Raw genomic sequence first — 23,944 nt, 5'->3', positions numbered from 1 at the left:
TAATTATTGCCTATTTATCATCACTATTTAGAGATTTTACTGTACAATTATGGTTTTAAAAACCAATTTAGTAATTAAAGTATAATTATGATTCTAGTGCATATTTAGTAGTTTTAATGTACAATTATAACTTTAGTTTTTGTGAAAATTGCGATTTTACGGCCTATTTTTCAATTTTAGAGATAATTATGGTTTTAGTGCCTATTTTGTGAATTTAACGTAATTTAGTGCCTATTTAGTAATTTTAAAGATAATTATGGTTTTAGTTCCTATTTAGTAAGTTAGGCGTAATTTAAAGCCTATTTAGTGATTTTAGCGCACAATTATGATTATAGTAACAACAGGTTATATTAATATACCCTCTTACATCCGATTTTTTTTTATTTGCGTTTTTTTGCGATTTAAGCTGTACTTTATGTGATTTCTTAAGCTGTATTCATGCTGCGAATTTTAAGATAGCATAAAATAATAAAACATTATTACATAAAATATTGATTTTTTGCCGAAATTGTACAATGATGCTTATTCAGATTGTATAACATTACTATTTACATCTTGTGACATTACAAATAAAATTAGCATGATAAGAAAATGCACTTTTCAGATATTAGGTGAAACAAGAAAAATCTGTTCAACGTTGAAAAAAAATTGAATTGAAAACTGTTGTAAATAAAGCAGCAAAAAATCGCGAAAATTTGGCAGAATATCAAATTCTATATGCTGTGCAGAGTTGCAGTTAAAGCATTACATATAAAATGCATGGATGATGTTACCGATCTACTGGAGTTCATGCATAATTTATGATATCTTACATATAAATAAAATATTGCATGGCAGGAAAAAAAGAACAACCAAAATGAAAATAAATACATGAAAAGTCACTTATTCTCATTTTGATCGACTTAGAAAGTAGATTTTTTTACCTAAGATTTGAGACTGAAAAAAAAATTTTTTTTACAGAAAATTACTCAAAAGAAATCAATTTTATTTAGCCTTGCTAAGGTAATATGTGATAATTTTAATGTGGTAATTTTATTCTTACATATTGGCTAATTAATTTTACTCGAAATATGTTCAGATTTTAGATATCGTACATATGTAATGAAAAATGAATTTTTCTTATTCCTTTTGAAGTGCAACCAAGTTTCTTATTTCTCTATCTTAGATATCAAAATTGTTATTTTTTGTGATTTTCGTGAAAAACAAATAAAAATTAGTTGTCATAGCTGAGCTAATACTGAAATTAAAAAAAAACAAAACAAGTAATGCTTTTACTCTAACAGATGAAACTTTTCCGAACATGCTCATTCATTAGGCTTCGCATAAGTGCAAGAAAAGTAATTTATTATCAATTAGATAATTTTAAAAATTAATTCAGGTTCTTTTTTCGACCATTGATGGAAAAAAAATACATTTTTAACATGAAATCGGTTAAAAAAAGAAAATACACTTAGTAACAAAACTAAACTTATACAAAAAAGAAAGGCCTTATTTTACTCATACTAATCACTCATTTTGGTTTATTATATTGCTCAAAATATGTTAACATGTTAAACTACCGCATGTTGCTCGTAATGTTTACCTTCCATTCACCTTATACAATTAATAAACCAAATGTATGGAAAATGTCTTTTAGATTTATTAAATCGTGGATCGCTGATATAACTAAGACTGGTATATTATACATAAGTTTTAATATCATGGTGAAGTACTAGGGTTCAATCCCCTTCAGCGGCTTGCAGCGCATCTAGTTACAGAGCGATGAGTACCAGCTTAACTGCGAAGTAAAAGTGATCGGTGTGCAGTGCTGACCACGTTGCTACCATAATGCCTTTACTCACAAAACTGTGAAGTCATAACTTACGTAGACCCCATTTTTTCTCTATGAGTTGCTGTAGGAATGCTTTACTTTTGCTTTACATATGTTTGCTCAAAGAGTCACCCAAATAAAGTTGCTGATTATTTTCATACTCCAATGTGACACGAAAACTAGAATGGTTAGGTCGCAAGAGCTTTCTTTTTCTAATGCGATGTTGATTTCAGAGATGGATGGTCGATTTAAATATTACTTCCGAATCGCACCACTATTGACGTAAAATGTCCCCATTTGTATATGTAATCATGTGTTGTAGTTTCTTAGTCTTTGGGCTAACTTTGGTTGTTTTTTTGTGATTTTTTTTCTGTTATTGTATTGCAAATGCAGGTTAAGTTTACTTAAGAGATCCCACAGAGTAGTAAGTTTGTCCTTATGTGTGATCTTGGAATTCCCTTGTCTTCTAAGAGGATATCATAACACATAGAGAATAAAACAACAATGAATTTTAAATATGATTTAATGGCGTATTTCAATAGAAATTATAAGAAATAAAGCTCATGGTACGTTTAAAAAATATACCATTATGAATAATATGTGATTACTTTATTAAACGGGACAATTTTATCCTAGGAATAGAAAATAAGCACTTATTGAAACATAATTGAACATGGAACAGGAAGGAAATATTCTTTGTTCATATGAAGCTGTAATTGAAAATTAAAAAATTATATGAAGCTAATTTTATTACAGTAAAAAAACTATATCATATCACTATATCATAAATAATGAAATATTTTATTTTTATTTAATTTCCAGATTTTTTAGAATAGAAAAAGTTTTAAGATTTGAGAAGTAAAAGTATAAGCGGTTATATTAATCACCAATTTGCTGTTTAAAAATGTCCCATTATAATGTTCCTTTCGATTTTTTAAGGGTTAAGAATAATTTAATTAAATTAAGGAGAGTATTATCGCAAAAATATAATAAGTAAAGTTATAAAAAAAGAACGTAGAAGTATCTATGAAATTAAATAAAACCGAACAAACTTTAGTTTCCTAAGAAACAAAGTATCTCCAAGTTTCTGATTAAAGGAAAAATAGTGCCGATCTCCTATCTCTTTAATTCGTCTTAAACTCTTTCGAAACAACCTTTTAGCAAAAAAGAAACAAAAAAGAATTGTACTATATTCTACTACTTGGATTTTTTTTTTAATTGTAGTCCGAAATTACTCAATAATCAGGGCAATGAACTGTACCAAATAAATCTTAAGAGAAGCCCTTGCTAAATAAAAACAAACAAAGCAGCCCTAATGGGTGTAAAAAAGGGGGAAAATAAAACAGCATTTGTGGCACTGCTGCCACCGGAAGCGAGAAACAATTCAAAAACCGAAGGAGTTATTTCTTCCCCTCTTTTCCATTTATTTTTAACGCTGTTTCAAAGGAGCTGATCAAAAGTTTATCTTTTCTGGTACGAAATTTCCATTTTATAGGAAAATATAAACTGGAATTGCGAATTTTCAATCGCCATCTGACTTCCGTTCAACTGTTAATGAAAGTCGAGAGTCGTAAAAACCGAGAATGATTGCTTGCGTCTAGACAGGGTGACCTATAAAAGGGATCGTCAGTGATTGGAGGAGGGCATCGCTCCTTATTTCAATGTCTAAGGTCAGGGACATGATTTTAAAGCATTTAAATATTTGGATCGTATTCTGTTGGACCATTTAAATAGCTGGATCAAACTTTGTTATTGGGGTGAATACATGAATCACGTTTGTGGTTCATGTTCTTTATGGATGTACTATATAGAGCATTATTGGGGATATATAGTTCCTGATGGTCATTAAATCCCTCAAGCTCCTGGAGATACTTTTTAAATGATACAAGATGTATTTTGTTTCAGTATTAGATTTTTACACGCGTTAGGTGTATTAGACTTAAGCGCTCATGAATTCTTTCTTTTTTTTTCTTAGTGAAACAAATCTTTATGTAAAGACAACAAATGATTTAGACAGAAAAATGTTTATCAGGATTTCCTATGCATTAAAAATAAATTACAGTACTAATATTGCAGTTGACATAATATATTTCGGATTGTACAAAATTTCTATGCAATTTAGCTCCCTCTGCGGAAAACTGCTGAATAATATGGAGAAATATAATTATTAAATGTTTTATATAAAATGTTCTAAATCTCTTCTGGAACTCCTCTCTTCGGGAAAGCATCGCTCCTTACTACAATGTCTAAGTTCAGGGACATGATTTTGAAGCACTTAAATATTTGGTTCACATTCTGTAGAACCATTTCAGGAGCCAGATTGCATTCTGTTTTTGTGGTGTTTCCTTGAATTACGTTTGTTATTTACTTCTTCATTGATGTACTTTAACGAAAGTTCTTAAAGAAATACTATTCCTGGTGGTCATTAAATGCTTTATACTACTGGCAATGCATTACAAAAGATACAAATTTACTATAACTTTTATTTTGTTCCAATATTAGTCTTTTACACGTTACAAGTAAACTAAATTTTTGTAACTTATATTATTAATTTTTCAATAAACACATATATGACGAATTTTCCACGATTTCAATTGAATTTAGTTTCCAGAAAGGAAATCTGCTTTATAGTACAGTACCTTAATTAGTAACATGCTGTACTTTAAAGTTATTCTTAAATGTTTAAAGTGAAACTTTCTAAGTAAGTATAAATCTGCTCGTTTAGTCATCTTAGTTGCTGAAAAAATCAGTAGTGATATTATCGTTGCTTTTTATTATTCAAACAAAAATTTGATCGTCAGTGATTGGAGGAGTGCATCGCACCTTATTCTGATATCTAAGGCCAGGGACTTGATTTGAATCACTTAAATATTTGGATTGCATTTTGTTGAAGCATTTAAAAAGCCGAATCATACTCTGTTATTGGGGTATTTCCATTAGTTGCGTTTGCTTTTTAGTTCTTTATTGATGTACTGTAACATTCTTGGAGAAATGTATTTCCTAACGGTCATTAAATGATGTAGTCTATTTAAATTACAGTTTAAAAGACACAAATGTACTATAACTTTTATTTATTTACAGTATTTGTCTTTTACACGTTACATGTTTCCTTATTTTTTTTTTAATCCAACATACATTATTAGTAAACATTGTATTTAATTTTTCCTGAAGGTGCACTTAAATTGTAATTTAATGACTCTCTTGCAACTAGAAATTAATTTAAATTATATTTTACATGGAGCTAAGGTAAACATGATTTGCTAGTTAAGTGGAAATTCCCATTGCTATTTATTGTAATATTACTATTGTTTGCTTTATTCATTTTAAGGTTTATTTGAACTTAAAAAACGTTACGATACATTTTTTTAATACACACATTTGCAGGCTTCTGTGCTCATTACGAAGTAAAACTTATTAACCTCGACAAATTGAAGAATAAATAGGAAAAGGCATCGCAAATTCTACAAGTTTTACTACCTTTTGATAAAGTTCTAGAAACACAAAGAGAGTGAGCAGTAAAGTTTATCGCTGAAATAATAAAACATAAAAGAAAACAATACAAAATATTATCCAAGAAAGATCTTAAATATTAATTAAACTTGCAGACATTTATTAGTGAAAGAGTTAAGACTGAAACTTGACTTATAAGCTTTGACCAATAGAGAGATTTTTGAATTTCACGCTGGCTAAAGCTAGAAATCGTATGAAATAAATAAACTTGAATTTGTCTAAATACATATGAAAAAATATTCTTCAGCATGCTAAGATTTATTGAAGACTTTTGCTGTTGTTGCTTATCCTCTTCTGGCCTGACGAGGTCAGACCAGATCTATTAACCCGTTGATCTGAATGAAATTAACCAGTTGAAGGCTCTTGAGACTATGTATCTAGAAAACATGTAACAACTTGTCCTTACGGATGGATCACAGTTTTAAAAACATATGAATGTTTTAGATCCGGTGTTTCCTTGAACTTATTTTCTTTTTATACACCATTTAGAAAGTTTGGCACTGCTTTTGACGGTGAGGGCGAGTTGCACTTAAAAAGCATAACTTGTTACATTAACAAAAGTGATATTTTCAAGTTCACTGACTGCCTGTCACTCTATCAGTTCTATTCATCCTAAACTATTAAAAGAGTTAAATGGTAAGAACTACTCATTCCCAACATCGGGAGCAGATTTTCTTGAGTAGTTTGCAAAATGTGTTGTTTTATAATGAGTCTCTGGGCAGTAAATATTCTTGTTAATGATCAGTTAGATTTTCTTACCAAAAAGAGTTATAATATACTATACAGAGCGAGGAACTTCATTATTTACTCTTAAACTATTTGGAATGAATTTTATTCTCTCAACATGCCACTTACTGAACTGCTTCTGGGGTAGAAGCTGAACATAAAAAAATCAGCCTATTTGGGTTCCTAAAAAAATCCAGACTGGCGGTAGTTTCTTTTTTTACTTATTTACTGGGCATGTTTCGTTAACGGACTAAATATCGTACATTTTGTATAAGAATTGCATATTTTTAAGTAACAAAAAAAAAGTTGCTGAGTTCTATTTATGCTTTACTCAAAGCAGAAATATAATGAAAATTCCCATGCAAGTAAAAAGGTGTCTTTGAGATTGTTTCAATGTTGATAGGTGTGAAAGTGCACCTGAGTTAGAAACCGAAGACATATTTTGCACTAAAAGTAATCTCATCCATAAACCTCAATTTCAACCTCCTTTTCATTTCAGAAAACCAACCTCATATATATATATAGCATTACAAAAGATACAAATTTACTATAANTTGGGAATAAAACAACTTCATATACCTTGCTTATAAACCTTGGGAGTTTGATTTTCAAGTTTTTTTTTCTTTTAAGTTAACTTTAATAAACCTAAAATTAGCCATAATATCCCTAATAAATCTAACCATATACTTATTATTATACGCATTGCCGAGTGGCCTGTGTAGGGGTTAATGAACTGCCGCTGCATCAAAAAGGTTTTGGGTTCGAATCCCCGGCAGGGCATGGATGTTGTTTCCTTCTCCGTACTATATGTCCTTACTGTGGGAGCAACGTTGGCCCACCTAATATGGTGCCCCTGAAAGAGTGGCCAACAAATCTGCCCTTTAGATGATGCCCAGGTGGGTCATTCTAAAAGGGGGGCATTGGAAAAAGAAATTATTGTACACATTTCATAAATATTATAAATATTATTATAAATATTTTCCCAAGAGATAAAGAAAATGATTATAATGGAAAATAAACTCATTTCGTAATTTTATCGAAATTTAAATGTTCCTCACTTCATAATTACTAAATGAAAAGAAATTCCAATTTGTTTTTTTTTTCAATTAATGAAAGAAATACAGTGACCTCTCATTTATGCACCACCTCTTTTATGTGCCTTTTTCATTTATACGACGATTTTTATTGGTCCCAGTACATCAGGTAGGGAAATAATGATAAATATCCTTCGTTTATGCGTCGCTCTAAAAATAAAATTTTCAATTATGCACCGAAATTTTAGGCTAACATTTAAATCAACATTTAAATCAACATTTAAATTAACATTTAAATTAACATTTTTAATTAACATTTAACATCAAATAAGCAATCCTTGTTACAGATAAAAAGAAATATATGTTGTTAACTCCCATTGAATTTGTTTCCCCCTGTGACCTTTTTATTTTTGCTGTTTCTGGAAAGAATTTTGAATAGTGTGTCTTATCTGTTGCACCAACAATGAAAGCCCATTTATCTTTAAGAAAATGACCATTCCTCTTGTCCAGAGGTTAGTTTTACTCCCATGCTGTTGTCTAGAAAAGAAAGACACCTGGAATACGAAAGATGAAAGAGACCGCGTTCTCTTACTTGCAGTCAGATGGACATCATGAGTAAATAAAAGGAGCTGGTCTGTTCCATACAGTATTTAAACTCTATGGTCTGTTCATTGACAGTAGTAATAGAACAACGTAATGTGCAGCACATTATGACGTCAAGCACTTTTCTTAGAAATTTATCATGTGATGTTTCACCCCCTCCCATAAAACCTAAATTTTTTGTGAAGAACTATTTATTTATATCTAACTGAAACTTGTGGACGATGAGAACGTGGTGGATGATACTGACGAAGATGATAAAGTTCATCCAAATCACACAGCAGTATTAGAAGCTGTAGACACTATTCGTGACTATTTACAGTTCAATTTTGCTTCTGAAACTACCCCTTATCCCATTTATACGAACTGGAAAAAACTGTTTTTGAAATACGTCGGCAAAAACAAATACAAACATGTATTAGGGATTATTTTGTAAGAAAATAAATTGTCTTTAGGTATATTAAATTTTTTTCTTCGTACAATTATAGTAAATACCAAAATAGTATAAATATTAACATTTTATCTTTAGAAACACATTTATTCATATTGTCACTGCAAATTTACGCTGCGTGTTAGAATTTTGAAGTTTTTCACTTATGCGCCTCTTTCACTTATGCGCTTTTTTCTCTTGGCCCCTTACACCGGTGCATAAGTGAGAGTTCACTGTAATCCGCATTCATTAAAGAAATTATTTATGCTGAAAAAGCGTCTTGTTCTCCTTACGATATTTCAATCGTTTTATTAAAATTCACAAGCACGGAAAATGGAATTTGTGTAATAATTTAAAATTAGTTTCCAATTTTTTTATATTAGCTAGAGGAAAATATTATTTTGTATTAGCTTCTGAGAAAAAGGACAACCTAATACAAAATTGTTAATTTTGCTTTAATGATTTTAGAGAAAAGCAAATTTTGCAATAATTAAGTATTTACATAACACTGAAAAAATTGCTAGGAAAGTTTTAAAATAATTTACACGATAATTATCATTAACACAACAAAAATGTTTTGTGTTAAAAGTACTTTTAACAGTGTAATTAATAATTAAAAAAAAACACTTCAAATATAAGCTTTTCTTATGAACGTTGAAAGCCAACATGCAGCTTAAACATTTTCCCTACTTAATTTCTGAATAAAAATAATCAGTAAATCTGAATGCTTTAAACGAAACTCAAATTCTTTTATAGGCTGATTATAAAAGTTCGAATTCAAATGTAGGAAGATTATTAGCCTATATCTTTTAGGCAAACTACTATTTAGTTAAACATGTTCGCTAGTTAATTAACTCAATCTTAAACAAATCGACGGCTTATTTTGTTTCTTTTAAGTCTTTTCGTCTGTAGCAAAAGACAATACAGATTGAAGCCAAACTTTGGCAAAAGCTTGAATGTAGAATAAAGAAAGCGAGCCAAGAAAAGAGAGAAGACCCAACTAGAGCCAAAGAGTTCTCTAGTTGAGTTGTTACTCGCCGCCAAGTCAATAAACGATAAAAGGAGAGAAAAATCCAATAGCTTTGTTCGTGTCCTTGTTAACAGCTCCAAAAAACAAATATCGAACAAGTAATAAGGTCTTTTATACCAACATTCCTAGTACGCTCTGAGAGAAATACTTCTTTTTGGAAAATGGCGCCAAGAACGTGAGTTTATGGTAGAAATCTCTAGATTGGACTGAGGGGTAGGATGGTATATTTGTTCAGGGAAGGGAAATGAAAGTATGACAAAATAAAATTTTATACCTTTACTACGGAGTTATAGATTACATGCAGGAGAAAAAAAATGTTTCCATATGAAACTCACTATAAGTGCTTCAGTTTCGAAACATTCGACAGAAATGCGGATTTATATGAAGAAAAAAAATATTGTAGAAAGATTTCGATGTAATTCAGTTTCTAGTTTTTTTTTTAAGTTTGAAATAGTTTGCTTTTAAACGTACGGAATTTAGTTTCTTTAAAAGTATTTTTCTTTTAAAAAAAGAAGCTTTTGCACACTTTTCATTTAAAATATTGGAAATTTATATGGTTTTCATGTAAAAATTATTGTTCCGTAAGAAATGTTTTTAAACGAATATCAAAAAAATAACTCCATACAGAAAATCTGAAAATATTTTATATTCAAATAATTTCAAACATTTAATTGTATAAAACTGCATTAGTTGAAATCAAATTAGAATTGCACTTCTTTGCATAAATTGTTGTCACATAAAACTCGCTATAAAAGATTCAGTTTCAAAATCCGCGATTTGAAAAAAAAGTGCAGACGGAGTTTCAAACAATGCTATATAATTAGGTTTTTAATTGAAAGGAGCTGATTTTTAAAATTATTGAATTTAGTTTCTCAAAAGCATTATTTTAGTTTTTTTACTTGTTCCCTACTTCAAATTATTTATTACGTAACTTTCCAAATTAAGGCTTTTAAAATGAGCGCTTTGTACTAAGTCTTGCGAAGTAGAATATCTAGTTAAACAAAAATAACATTATAACGTAGAAAACTAATGATAGAAAAAATGAGTAATATTTTAAAAATATAGCTTTTGTCAAATTAATTTAATTGAAATCGAATTAGGAAAGTGTCTTCATATGATGACTATAATTGCTTCATTTCCAAAATATTCAGCTGCAACGCCGAATAATTTGAAAAAGAAACAGAAGAAATGTTCCAGTATAGTTACAATATAATGTGATTTGCAGCTTTCATTTAAAATCATTTGAAGTAATTTGCTTTCAAAAATCAAGGTATTTAGCTCTTTTGAAATTTGTTAATTATTATTTTTTACATAACTGTTATTTAAAAGTAATTTGTATGTACTTTTGTTTAATATATATATATATATATATACATAATCTCATAATATAAACATAATAAATATAAACATGCAGAAAATGTTCTTTAACAAAAAAATTACTCACCGAGAAATAAAGTATAGTTAAAACAACTAGGATGTGGTCAAATTTACCATGTTCTTAGGAGGTCTACGGGACCACCAAAAAGCGAGGTTATTTTTATCGAAGATCTTATTATAGAAGAGTATTTTTCATGATACCTTAGAGCATGACGTAGTAGCTTTTATTTTTAAATTTTACTTTTCATCAGTTCTGTATTTTTAATAAATGTGTGGCAATTTTAAAAACAAGAATTTTCAGAATACCGTTGCTGTATGAATGGCCTAAAAATGGTATATATTGGTTTTATTACCAGAGTTTTTTTTTACTGGACATTTCATCATAGTGTACCGTAATTTTACAGGAATTGTTTACCCGTGTATTACAACATAGCAAAAATTTAAGAAATGATAGATGTTTCTTTTTCAAACTTTATAAATAATTAATTCAATGCGAACTGGAATAATTAATATACTTATTGGTACAAATATGTAATTCACTGCACAAAAGCTTATGTTTTAGAAAATTATAACTACAATTTATAATATAGTAATTTTTTCAACTCTGGAAAAAATGATTCGAAAAAATTAGAAATTCGCTGCCTAATAATTTACTTTAAGAGACGTCGTATATCTATTAATTAATAAACCATAAAAAAGTCATTAAAATTTAAAAAAAAAAGTTTAATTTGTTTCCTATTTAATTAAATATTTGTATCAATATGAAGTCAAAGAATAAATTCAATTTTCTAAAAACGAAATTCAGTATACAAAATAAGTGACTCCGTGAAATAAAATACATCAATTTATTAAATAACAAACGAAGCAGAAAATATGACTTACATTAATTATCGCACTACAAATTCACTTGCATAAAGCTACAAATGTGCATAATTATTTTCTTGGTAATTGAATAGAATGAAATTTGATAAATTACTCGCTACGAATCCTTAATTAAGAATTCTCAGCTCAATTGAAATTCTCTTTTCTAACACACGTTACTAAATGTGAACTACTGATTTATTGAATTTATACCATACTTAACTTATAGAAATCAATTAATTATTGTCGACAGTAAATGTATTATGTAGTATTACAAGTGCTCAATGTGCACAAGGTTACTGGATTTATGCTAAGTAGTATGTAAAAATTGGTACTTCATTTTACTCCAGTTTAATGATCTAAAAGTTAACACATATTAATTCGAGTAAAAACATAGATTTCAGCAGAAAAAGAAATCAATATTCAAATGACATAAGACGTTGTGATACAATTTAAAAGAAAAAAGAAAAAGTTTAAACTTAGTTCCCAACCCAATATTACCACTTAAATACCTTTCCCAACGTTGGTATTAATTGAATAGTACTACTTAATGAAAAATACATGGAACTGTTGTTTTCCATTAACAAATTTCACTTTTACGGTTGTTGCATTACAAGCGCGTCTTTTTTTATGCTTTATTATTCCTTCAATGTCATTTTTTTAGTCCCCGGAAAAGCTAATATTATCTATTAAAAAATTCAGAAAAATTAGTTGATTTATATATGTCATACCAATTATCAGCTTAGAATTAGCTTAGAAATTGAAATATACATATTTTTTTTTTCAAAAACTTTTAATTAATTTGCCATTAAAAGGGAAAAAACATAAAGTTTGAGACTTATCATAGCTTTGCAATATGCTCTGCTAATGCTGATTAAATTATTTCTGATAAAAGTTTTTTAATGTTTATTAAATACTTAAGCTTTCTTTTGAATTTAAAGACATTTTTAATCTGTCTTCGTAATGGTTTGTCTAAAAATGATTCATTATCGATAGTATATATGCATATGCTTTGTCGTAACATATTTTTAACGTGTGCTTTCCACAATAACTTATAAAATATTAATATCATATGAACAATATTAAGAACGTTAGTGTTCCGTACTAAATGTTGGGCGTTTCGTAATCACTGCTTTTAATATAATTTTTTGAGATATTTTTTTTTTCTAAATCCTTATCAAAAAGGGATACGACAAAATTATAAACACTGAGCAGGGGGGACGTCACAAATTAATATTTAAACTAGGAAAGAAAAAAAACTAGCAATGAATTTTTACGCATTTCAGTAGAAAAACACTAGTTGCATTGCAGATCTTATAATGCAAGGTAGTGAAAAAATATAATAAAAGGTTTCAGAGAAGCAATCTCAAAGGAAATTTCGGATTAAATCATTGAAAAAGTCAAATTATTTTTCTTTGGATTTATCATCAAAATTATCAAAAAAATTTATCAGCAAATAAATGAAAATTTCCTAGAATGTTACTCTAATATGAACCAGTCCCAATGTAATAATTTCGGAGAAAATAGATTTTTTTAGAGTTTTGATGAGCTTTTATGTCTAGAAATAGCATAGATTAACAATTTTTTTATTGAATCAAAGAAAATGTGTTACGCAAATAAGAAAATAATAACAATAAGGAATATGCCGTTAAACGTCCAGCATGCAAGAAATTAAAATTATTTGAGTGACCACATAACATTTTCTTTTATTATTTATGTACTTTCTCTTTCATTTCATAAATATGTATGGTGCTTATCAGAGATTGTAGTATTGTAGTACAATAAAATTACGAAATGCATGCGTTATTTATATTATATCCTTCAATGATTTTATTATTAATAGAAAGGTTTTATATCACTCTAAGCTTTTTATATCTAGAAATAGCATAAGATAAAAAGATTTTTTATTGAATCAAAACAAATGTGTTATGCAAATAAGAAAATAATAGCATTAAGGAATACGCTGCTAAACGCCCAGCATTCAAGAAATTAAAATTCTTTGAGTGACCACATAACATTTTCTTTTATTATTTATGTGCTTTCTCTTTCATTTCATAAATATGTATGGGTTAATCAGAGATTGTAGTATTATAGCGCAATAATATTACGAAATGCATGCGTTGTTTATATTATAGACTTCCAATTATTTTATTATTAATAGATAGGCTTAGGAGTGACATTGAAATAAACAAATTGCAAAATCTTTGTCCAGACAAATAAATTTTTTTTATGACATAAAACTAAATAGAATTCACATTTTATTATAATTATAAGGAATTCATTCCATTGTATTGCGCATTTTTAATATTTCTTTGCAAAAATTACATTTTATGGAGAACTTTCAAAACGTATGAAATGTTTTGTATTCTTGTTTTAAATATTTTAATTATAAACTAATAATGTATTTGTTTTTTGTAGGTAAGTACAACAACATAATTAATTGAAATGGATATAAATGTGCAAAGTACGCAACTTTTGTGGATAAACCGATATATCTAAAGGAATATAAAATTCAGTATGGATTAAATTAATATTTATATATACCTGTAACTGGTAAGTAGTAATTTTCACAGCCTTCTAAATGTTTAGTTCAACAGTAGTTATATTTTTTGTATTTCTGTGTGTTATACAAATACAATTGGATTGCAGTTTTCTTAAGATAATAAGTAAAGAATATATGTTATCATGCGATGAAATTTTATTAAATTATCAAATATCTTGCAACTCATAGTTCAATAACTTTTACATCAACATTTGGCAAAACAAACATTAAAACACACTGTTAAGCTTCATGATAATGCATGTCATAGATTGGATTTTAAATATTTTAATAAATTCAGAAGAAAAACTAGCAAAAAGTTAAAGAAATACAACGCTTGATAAACAAGTTGGCTTAATTTAGAAGTAAATAAATTCTAAAATCTATAGTCTATTGTGATTTTTTTGTACTTACAGCTGTATATAGAGTTTTAAATGTAAGTTATTTTAATACCTAAACTTAGCTTCAAGTTATTATATGAGACGTTCGTCAGTGTAAGAATTTAAGATTTTTCCCCTAAAATGCTATTTGTTTTAATACTCTATGTAAACTTAATAGAACAATCTTGTATTTTTAAGTTTAAAATATGCCGAAATTTCTTATCTGCTACAAATGTTTTTCAAAATCAAAATTTTATAAAAAGCTCTCTGTGAACTATGAATACAGAACACTTATTACCATAAGAAATTCTACTTCGTTGGTGTTTATAATTTCAAGAGAAAGTTTCACAAAAAGTATGGCTATAAAAATATGAAATTAGCATTAAATGAGGGAAAAGATCATTGTTTGCTCTTTATCCTATAGGCAAGGAAGCTGAAAATAATACTAAAAACGATGTTTTAACCCTTCTCAGGCTATTTCTTACTGCAGCTACTTGAAAAAGGAAGATGAAATTAAAACTCAAAACGACGTTTTACCTCTTTCCAAGTTATTTGTTACTACAGCTACTTGAAAAAGGAAACTGAAAGTAATAGTCAAAACGATGTTTTACCTTTTCTCAAGTTGTTACTTACTGCAGCTACTTGAAAAAAGGAAGATGAAATTACAACTCTAAACGATGTTTTACCTCTTTTCAAGTTATTTCTTAATGCTGCAGCTTGAAAAAAGAATGAAAGTAATAGTCAAAACGATGTTTTACCTCTTCTCAAGTTATTTCTTACTACAGCTACTTGAAAAAAGAAACTGAAAGTAATAGTCAAAACGATGTTTTACCTTTTCTCAAGTTATTACTTACTACAGCTACTTGAGGAAGGAAGCTGAAAGTAATAGTCAAAACGATGTTTTACCTCCTTCCAAGTTATTTCTTACTGCAGCTACTTGAAAAAGGAATCTGAAATTAAAACTGAAAACGATATTTTACCTCTTTTCAAGTTATTTCTTAGTGCAGCAACTTGAAAAAATAATACTGAAAACGATGTTTTACCTCCTCTCAGGCTATTTCTTTCTGCAGCAGCTTAAGCTTTATTACCAGAAAAAACTAACAGTTTCGAACCTGGATCTTAATTTAAAATCTAAATTGAATTTCAAAAGATAACACTCGGGCATGGCGTGAAAGTTTTTCCGAAGATAAATAAATTCTTGTCAAACGTAACTTGCAGCGATTATGAAGGTCATCGTTCGATCTTTACACACCCACGACAAACTGCCATTACTCATTCAAACGTCGTATTTCAATCTTGTCAAAACACGAAGCTCCTTCAACTACGGAAACTCCGGATTCCAGGAAGAGAAAAAAAAGGATAGATGGTGGGGAGCAGTCGATCCAGGAAAATATGGCTCTGCAGTACCGGAAAATTCATCTGCCGGTGGTGGTAGTGAATGCTTGGGAGAAGTAAAAAAAAAATGTTGCTTTCGGGATATAGATTGATAAAAATTTCATTTTTTATTTTCTTCCCCATCGATGAAATAAATATCGGGCGATAGAAAAATAACGGGACGATTTTACACCCCCTTTCCTTAACATATGTGTTTCTACTTTTGGCCATCTTTTATGTTGTTTTCCAAGACATCGGTCTCGCGTATTAGATCTATGATCCCACATTTGTGGTTTGATTTCGAGCGGAAAGTAAATGTTTATTTATTTGTTCCTTTTTTCATTTTAATTTATTGGGATCTATATAAATTCACAAAATGAATGAAGGTTTGCTTGGTTCAAAAAGATTAGTGAGTCAATATTGGAGTATTTGTAAGTTTCAGTTTCAGCAAAACGGGGTTGGATTATGTCACAAAATAAATGCAGCTTTCTCCACTGAAATAATAAAATATTGCAGTGCTTGAAAGTTTTAGGCTTTGATCCTATTATGAATATTGGTTATTTGATAAAGTAATGAAGTATTTTTTAAATTTGATTCCAGTTTTCGGTAAAAGAGATACATTTTTAAAGTTATTGATGCTTAATAGATTGATTTATCTAAAATTTGTGAATTATGTTGTCTTCCTTGACATCAGTCCTGCTATGATTATGCGTAATTCGTTCGATTCCGAGTTGAAAGTAAATAATTAGTTATTTGATCATTTTATTGAGAATTATTGTATATAAATTCGCAAAATGAAAGCAGATTTTTTTTAATTTCAAAACATTAGTGAGTTAATATTGGATGATTTGTAAGTTTCATAATGAAAAAAAAAACGGTTGGATTATATCGCAAAATATTGCTGCTCTGAAATAATAAGATTTTGCAGTGTTTAAAAGTGTTTATTCTGAATTGCGGTCAAGCGATGAAATGCTTTTAAATTAAATTGTAGTTTTTGTCAAAATATTGCATTATGTAGTTTTAAAGTTAATCATTCTTATTTGATGGAATTATCAGAAATTTGCGAGTTGTTTTGATTTCTGTAAAAAAGTTGGGTTAAAGATTTCGGCTTTTACTGTGAATAAAATGAATGATGAAATTTTGATTATAGATTTCAGTGAAAGTGTTTTTCTACGAAGTACTAAAGTTAATGTGTGTTTATTAACTGGCTTTTGCGTAAATTTTATTGAATATTTCAAGAATGGTGTAAATTATGGATTAAGTGATTGAATGATAATATATCTATGTTTTGCATTATGAAAAATTGCATTAGGAATTTTTAAATGCCAGTTAATTGTTTAAATGATAAATTATTTGCAAATTTGGTTTGAAATTTAGATTAAAGTTTCGTATTATGAATTTATTTCTAAAGTAAACGTGGTTTAATTGATTGAATAATGACCAATGAGTAAATGGGATTCTATGGCTCGTTGAAAAAGTTGTATTATGTATTTTTAAAGCTAATTTGGGTTAACTCTCTGAATCATGAACTTTTTGCTAATTTATTTTATACTTTAGAAAGTTAGGATTATGAATTTTTGAATTTAAAATGGGGTATTGATAAAATAATAAAATATTTGCTTGTTCGAATTTCGGTTTTGGTAAATATCAGTATTCCTTCTATGCTATAAACCGTGATACATGGGTAAATTGGTCGTTATTTCTAAAACTTAATTGGAAGCGTATGCTTATTTCAATAATGATTTTTTTTATTTATTTACTACGTATTCATGAATAGAATTTATTATTAAATCAGATCTTTCAAAGGAAGATAAATCCTTTCTAGTTACTAATACACTAAATTCAGTGTCGATTTATCACTATCAGTACAGGATTAGTAATGGATATTCGTAGAATTGCCATTCTATAGACTGAGAAGTGAAACAGTAATTGGTATTATCTCGTCTAGACGGTAACTCATACCCCTACGGAAGACAAGTGTATTACAAAAGATACTTGTAGTACAATTAGAATAAATATAGTTAAATGAATGTAATATTCTTTACGTTTGGTAACGATTAAAAAGTATTTTTTGCACTTTGACGCGAGGTTTTGTGCTGTTTAAATATGTTGCTTTTTTAAAAAAGAATATTTATATTCTTTTGTTTTTTTAACCGTTTTTTTTTGTTTTAACCCTTTGGCACAGATGGATTACCGGTGTTCTTTTAATAAAATTTTTTTTGACTCTCTAATTGTAAGCAAAAATACATTTTGGTATTTTTTAATTATGAAAAAACTGTCTAATAGTTACTAAAAAATCTGTCAGATTATCGATATTATATTTGCACAAAAATATAAAATCCAAAAAAAGTAGTTTGAAATTTTTTTTTATCAATCTTTTTCACAAATGTATCAATAATTGATTTTGCAAATTAATATTTTAATGAGGAATGTTGTTTGTAAATGTTTATAATATTCGCTCTAACATGTAAGCAACATAGAATTTCTCTTCATTGTATTATAATATAAATTTTTTAATATAATTACTTCTGGTTCAAAATTTTTATAATACAGTATATTTTGCAGAAAGGTTTTTAATTACAATATAAACTTACTATCCCCATAATTGTAATAGCATCTTTTAACATGCCAAATAATAAACAATATGTAAAAGCCTCTCCTCTATGCAGATATGCTTCTTAGATTTAAAATTTGTTCCTTTTGAAGCAAATTAATGGATTTTAGAAATTACGCTGATGAACAATTGCTTTTGTTTTCTGTTACATTAGTTTTTCATAACAGATCTTATATACTCTTGTAAAGCTGATTTCAAATTCTGAAATCTGTTTCTGAAGCTACAGATGCAGCTTAAGCTACAGATTTTTTTTAATACGACATTTTTTGTCTATTTTTTGTTGAAATGTACAATTTTTATAACGTTATATGAAACAGGGGACATCATAAGTATTGCGGTAAACTATTGAGGAAGTTGGGACACATCATCAGAACTAAAATGGAATAAGAACCCATGTCTGGAAATGCCATCTTACGACACAAGGGGGGTTTTTCTATAATAAACTGTTCCTTCGTTTGCCTTTGAACAAGTCATAATAGGAAAGCGCCCCTATCCGATTATGATGATAGTTCCGAGCAGAGGTTCCTATGTAAGAAGCACTTTATCAGGATTAAATTTAATCCTGATAAAGTGCTCTTTCTCCCTTATAAGTTTGTCTCAACATTTACGCGACCCTCTGTTTCCTAAAACGTTTTTAAAATTGTGGATTCTGACAAAAAATAGACAAAAAATGACATTTGAAAATTTTCTTGCAGCTTTAGGAATAAAAATAATATTAGATTTCAAATTCCCACACTCGAATTAGGTAAGATCTTGCATTTGTATAATGAAGAAAAAAATTCTTTTGTGTTAATTATCATATTACAGTAAAATAAGTCTCTCTTGCAAATAATATTTATTTATGAAACATGCATACGAAAGATTGCTTATAAAAACATTGGTAAACCATAAAAAAACATGAAACGTTAATGGATTACAGGAATTATCTTTCATTTCCTTGTCTCCTTTTATAATTTTATTTATGAAAAGTAAACAAGCCTTCTAATCTGCAACTCTCTATTAAATCCCATTCACGGTATTTAATTACTATACTTAACACCAACCATCATAATCAACATCGCTCCAGGTTGTAAGCGCAAAATTGAATCAACATACTTAAGTAGATGTTTTAATTATTCAGCATACCATTAGTATAAACTATCCTGCAAATGCATAATGATGGCCTGACAGGGATATATACCAGGAAAACTTGACTAACGCCATCATTTACATTCGGACCAGATGGCACAGTGCCACAAACAGCATATCTAAAAGCCTTGTTCGATTTTGCGGTAGCTTTCCATCAAGAAGGTAATCGACAAGCGGAGCAGTGACATATATTAGCTTTGGCTCTGAGAGCAGCAAAACAGAGAACGATATTTGATGCAGGTTTGGCAAAGCAAACAGCAGACCCGAAAATGTCATCAAACGAAAACCTTAACTTCGATTAAGTTTTGAGACAGGAGCGAGATCGTTTTCATTCCCTGTTAAACCGCCTGAAACTTCCCCACACCTTCTCGTCACCACCATTTTGAATAAAAACAAAAAGGAAAAGAAAAAAAAAACATTTAAGTTTCATTTCGAATTCGATGAAGCTGAGCGGTGAAATATTCCAATCGTTATGATCATCCGCTACTTTTCCATCCCCCCGTCCTTTGCTACCCCGCTTCAATTTCTCTTCTTATTCAGTGTAGAGGTAGAAATGTGAAGATCTGGACTTGAAATCGCTTCCGGAGGCTATGTAAAAAGAGATCATTTTTAGAATTAGTTTTGGCGACATTTTCATGTTTTTGAACACATTTGCGTAACTTAATCTTTCATTTTATGTTCTTATATTTTGAATTAAAAAAAATTATATGTTCAATTTTAACCAGTCTAAATCGTTAAAGTTAGTTATAACTGAAGATTCATAAATGTTATCCATAAATCCCACGCAACAGAAAACAAGGTAATCGCTATCGTACTTTAATATTTTTGTTAAAATTTTCCGTTAAAGGTCAGGATACGATTTACAGATATATTGTATCGCATTGTAAATAATTTGCGTGATTGAGGTTCATAATTCAGTGTCTGTCGACATTATTTACCTTTACACTAAATTTTATACTGAATTGTGAGCTATATTTTAAGATAATACAATTCGTTGTTATTCCGTTCCGCCTTTTTCCGTTGAAGATAACAATACTACAAGCAAATCATGTAGTTCATGGCATTAGTATTAGGGGGACCGGAAGGTGTCGTTTCGGTGCATTTGATATTTGTTATCAAGATTTTATTTTTAATCTATAACGTATTCACCCTCGTTAGCAACTAACTACCTTTCTAAGAGGGATCAACAATTAATTGAAATGGATCGAAAAAAATGAATTGGTTTTTAAAACTAACGAATGCTTAAAGCTCCGAAACGACATTACTTTTCGGTCCCCCTATTATTATTGATTTCTATAATCAATGCGATTTAAAAGTTGTGTAGTAATAATTTTTACTAACTTCGTGTCAACTTCAGTAACCCTTATATCAGGTTATTAGAGATCATGCTTGCTCATTACAGCAAGTAAGCCTAGCGGTAAAATCTTCTCAGAATCTTAACTTCATCCGAATAGAAGCTGCTCTCGAATCGAAAAAAAACAGATAGAAATGTTTACGATCCACCATTGAAGTAACCGTTAATGAAATAGCCATCCTTAATAAGCGTTTTGAGATTCCTTTCAAGCATAAAGCCAAACCTTTGCACAATAGGGATCCTAAATTAATATTTAAACAAACTAAAAACAAAAAAGCTACCAAGCTTTAAAAATGGACTATTAGGGGGGGGGGACTATAACATCATAACATGTTTGATTGAGGGAGCAAACATTGTGTGATTTAGTAACACATCCAATTTTTTCGTTGGCATTCAAGCTGGTTTTTGTTCATGATTCAATAACAATTCCTTAACAACCCGATAGCGATTTCGTTTTTCCTTTATTTAAATATTAATTTGAGAATAATCTACGGTGTATATTTTTATTACCTAACTTTTGAAAAGAATTCGAAAAGTATGTATCAAGATCAGTAATTACGAAAAACCCCTGTTTTTTTTGTCGTATGCCTGTTTAGGCAGTGGGGGTGCGATTGTTCCTGTTTTTCAGTGGCGCCATCTATGGCCAGGAATTCGACTTCTGCCACGCCATTCACGCAACCACCACCCGTTCATAGAACGGGTCACATTCACACACAAAGGAGAAAGGACATAGAACACAGAGAGAGAGAGAGAGAGAAACATCCATACCTTGCCCGGGATTCGAACCCAGGACCTTTCTGATGCAAGGACAATTCCCTGTCCCCCTACACAGGCCGGTCGGCACGAAACACCCTGTATTGTACATATGTATAGAATCCCAATCAAGAGGTCAAATGAGCTCTTGGATCAAGCTCAGGGGTGAACATACCTACGTTATGGAATTAACCCGATTTGGAGTGGAAAACTTCCCACTGTTAACCTGATGGCAAGGGATTCTAACCTGTTATCCGTTTAGCGCAGAAGATAATTTGCATCTGTATTGTAGTCGGAGTGAGGTAGAAGCGAAATTCTTATTTACTGACCTAAGCCACTTCCCAGAAAGGCGAGCTCCTCATCCCCATGGCCACCGCGGCTCAAACAAATACCACTTATATTAGATAAGTTATGAAAAAATTAAACCTATTTTTTAGTATCTGGAAAAAGACTTCATATTCCATTTAAAAAAAATATTAATTGTCAAAAATGACATAACATTCAAAATTAAATCTATACGGTTGATCGAAGTATAATACATTAATTTGTTCTATTTCTACGTAAAATCTCTGATTAGTTTTAATAATTAAAGCTCTTTCCCTGAAACGTATTACTTTCAATCAGAAACTCGATATCCGAGAAGGGAAATTACGAACCGAGAATCTCTGTTATCCGTTATCTAAAAGCCTACCGTAGATTAATCGAAATATTCCTAAATGAAAGGGTTTCGAATAGTTCTCGAAGATAAAGTATATTTCAGACAGGAACTTCTAATATGTTGCTCTTTGAATAAAATATATATTTATGGGATACAATGACTTCATGTAGGAGATTGAATCTTACGATGAGCGATTTTTGGTTTATTTCAGATGGATATTTATTTTTAATCATGATGGTTATCAAGAAAAATATTTAATTTAAAGATTGATTTACGAAATATAGGATAAATGGGAAAGTTTTCTAACCAGCAAAGCGGTACATAAAATAAAATATCAAAGAAACATTGCTTGCAAGTCGCATGTTGCATTTCATTGAAATTAAATATTAAAAATAGCAGTAAACCTCAAATTATTTCTAAAGTTGTTAATTTTAGTTTTATTTTCACTATAAAATTTCCTCAAATTATTCTTAGTTTCAGCATTATTGATATTCTTTAGTTTTTACGTTGCTAGTATGGTATTTATCCTGTATTTTGCACTCTAATTGCACTTTAATTTTATCATTGAAATTTATCTTTAGTTAACGTCTAATGTATGCAATGAAAATATCAAAAATGGTTATATTTTGGAACAAAATTATTAACGCAGCATATCTTAGTGTGGATTAAATAATGTATGTTTTTATTTCTCTTATGGAATAAAATATTAGGTTATTCAAGATGATTGGCTCAATTGTATACGAATATATCAGGCAACCTTACGGCAAGCTCTGTATTTTAATTTGGCTGGCATAGAAAAGTTGACTATGTTTTTCGTAGAAATATTAGTATGCCAAGTTTGTTTTCTTAATGATTGAATAAAGGCACACAAATTTTACAAGGAAAGAAATAAGAAAGTGAATTGTTTGGTTTTATGGTAAACCTTTTTTTTCCCTTTTCTTCCTTCTAACTTTGTCTAGACTCTCAAATGCAACATTTTGCTTTTGTTGAAAACTTAATGATCAAGTCAATTATCACTTTTAAAATGTTATAGAAAGCATATCAAAACCTTTTCAAATAAACCCTGTTTTAGCGTTTGTGGTATTGTATACCACATATAATTATTTGTTTATAACATAAAAATATTTTATTGCACATAATCTTGGCAAATTAATATACTTATGTTTAATATTTAGCAATTAATATCCCTACCTTCTTATCGCACAATTTAGTTTAATAGTTTAAATATACCAGCCCTTCATCTCTTCAGTGGGTCGATAAAGTGAGTACCAAGCATGCTTGGGGACTAAGCACTGGGGGTTCTGCGTTGGTCTGGCCACCCAACTGGAACATCTGCTCCTGCGCCCCAGAGCCCAAAGTCAAGAAAACTGAAATAGACACAGTAGGCCTTTGCCCTCGATGGGCTGTCACTCCGTTAAGTTAAGTTCAGTTTAAATATACACTAATTATTTGCCTTATTTTACGGAAATTCAAAAAACACAGTTTTTTAACCAATGATCCGCAGATTACTAAAAGCTTTATCAATCATTGGTGTTAAGATTTAACTACACAGTTTAAGGTGTGTAAGAACGCTCGAATCGGTCTTAACGTGAAATATAATAATCATTCAAACAATTTTTTCAACACCAAATATGGATATGTAGTGCACCAGTTTTTGCAGAGTACTTATTCTAATAAATAATTATATAAAAAATAATTACATGAAAATATTTTATCTGCTGGTTTAAACCAGAATGCATTTTGTCGCATTTCTTGGCATCCCCTTC

The 23,944-nt window shown here is 29.5% G+C and overlaps 1 protein-coding gene across 4 annotated transcripts in view; it reads left to right on the top strand.

Moving 5' to 3' along the window:
• Positions 1 to 23,944, top strand: part of LOC107456609 (CUGBP Elav-like family member 4) — a 672,772-nt gene that overhangs the window by 169,616 nt on the left and 479,212 nt on the right. Inside the window, exon 3 of one of the 4 annotated variants that reach the window (XM_071179611.1) lies at positions 13,797 to 16,546. The exons of the other annotated variants lie outside the window; for them this stretch is intronic. Within the exon in view, the coding sequence (XP_071035712.1) occupies positions 13,797 to 13,814 (18 nt within the window). The 3' untranslated portion in view covers positions 13,815 to 16,546. Of the gene's footprint in view, positions 1 to 13,796; positions 16,547 to 23,944 lie in introns of those variants that run through there. 4 annotated transcript variants of the gene reach the window in all.

This window comes from Parasteatoda tepidariorum, chromosome 4, assembly GCF_043381705.1.
Source record: "Parasteatoda tepidariorum isolate YZ-2023 chromosome 4, CAS_Ptep_4.0, whole genome shotgun sequence".
In the NCBI taxonomy this organism is placed as follows: Eukaryota; Metazoa; Arthropoda; class Arachnida; order Araneae; family Theridiidae; genus Parasteatoda; species Parasteatoda tepidariorum.
Note: the sequence above shows the minus strand (reverse complement) of the source record. Positions and strands in the feature narration are given on the sequence as shown.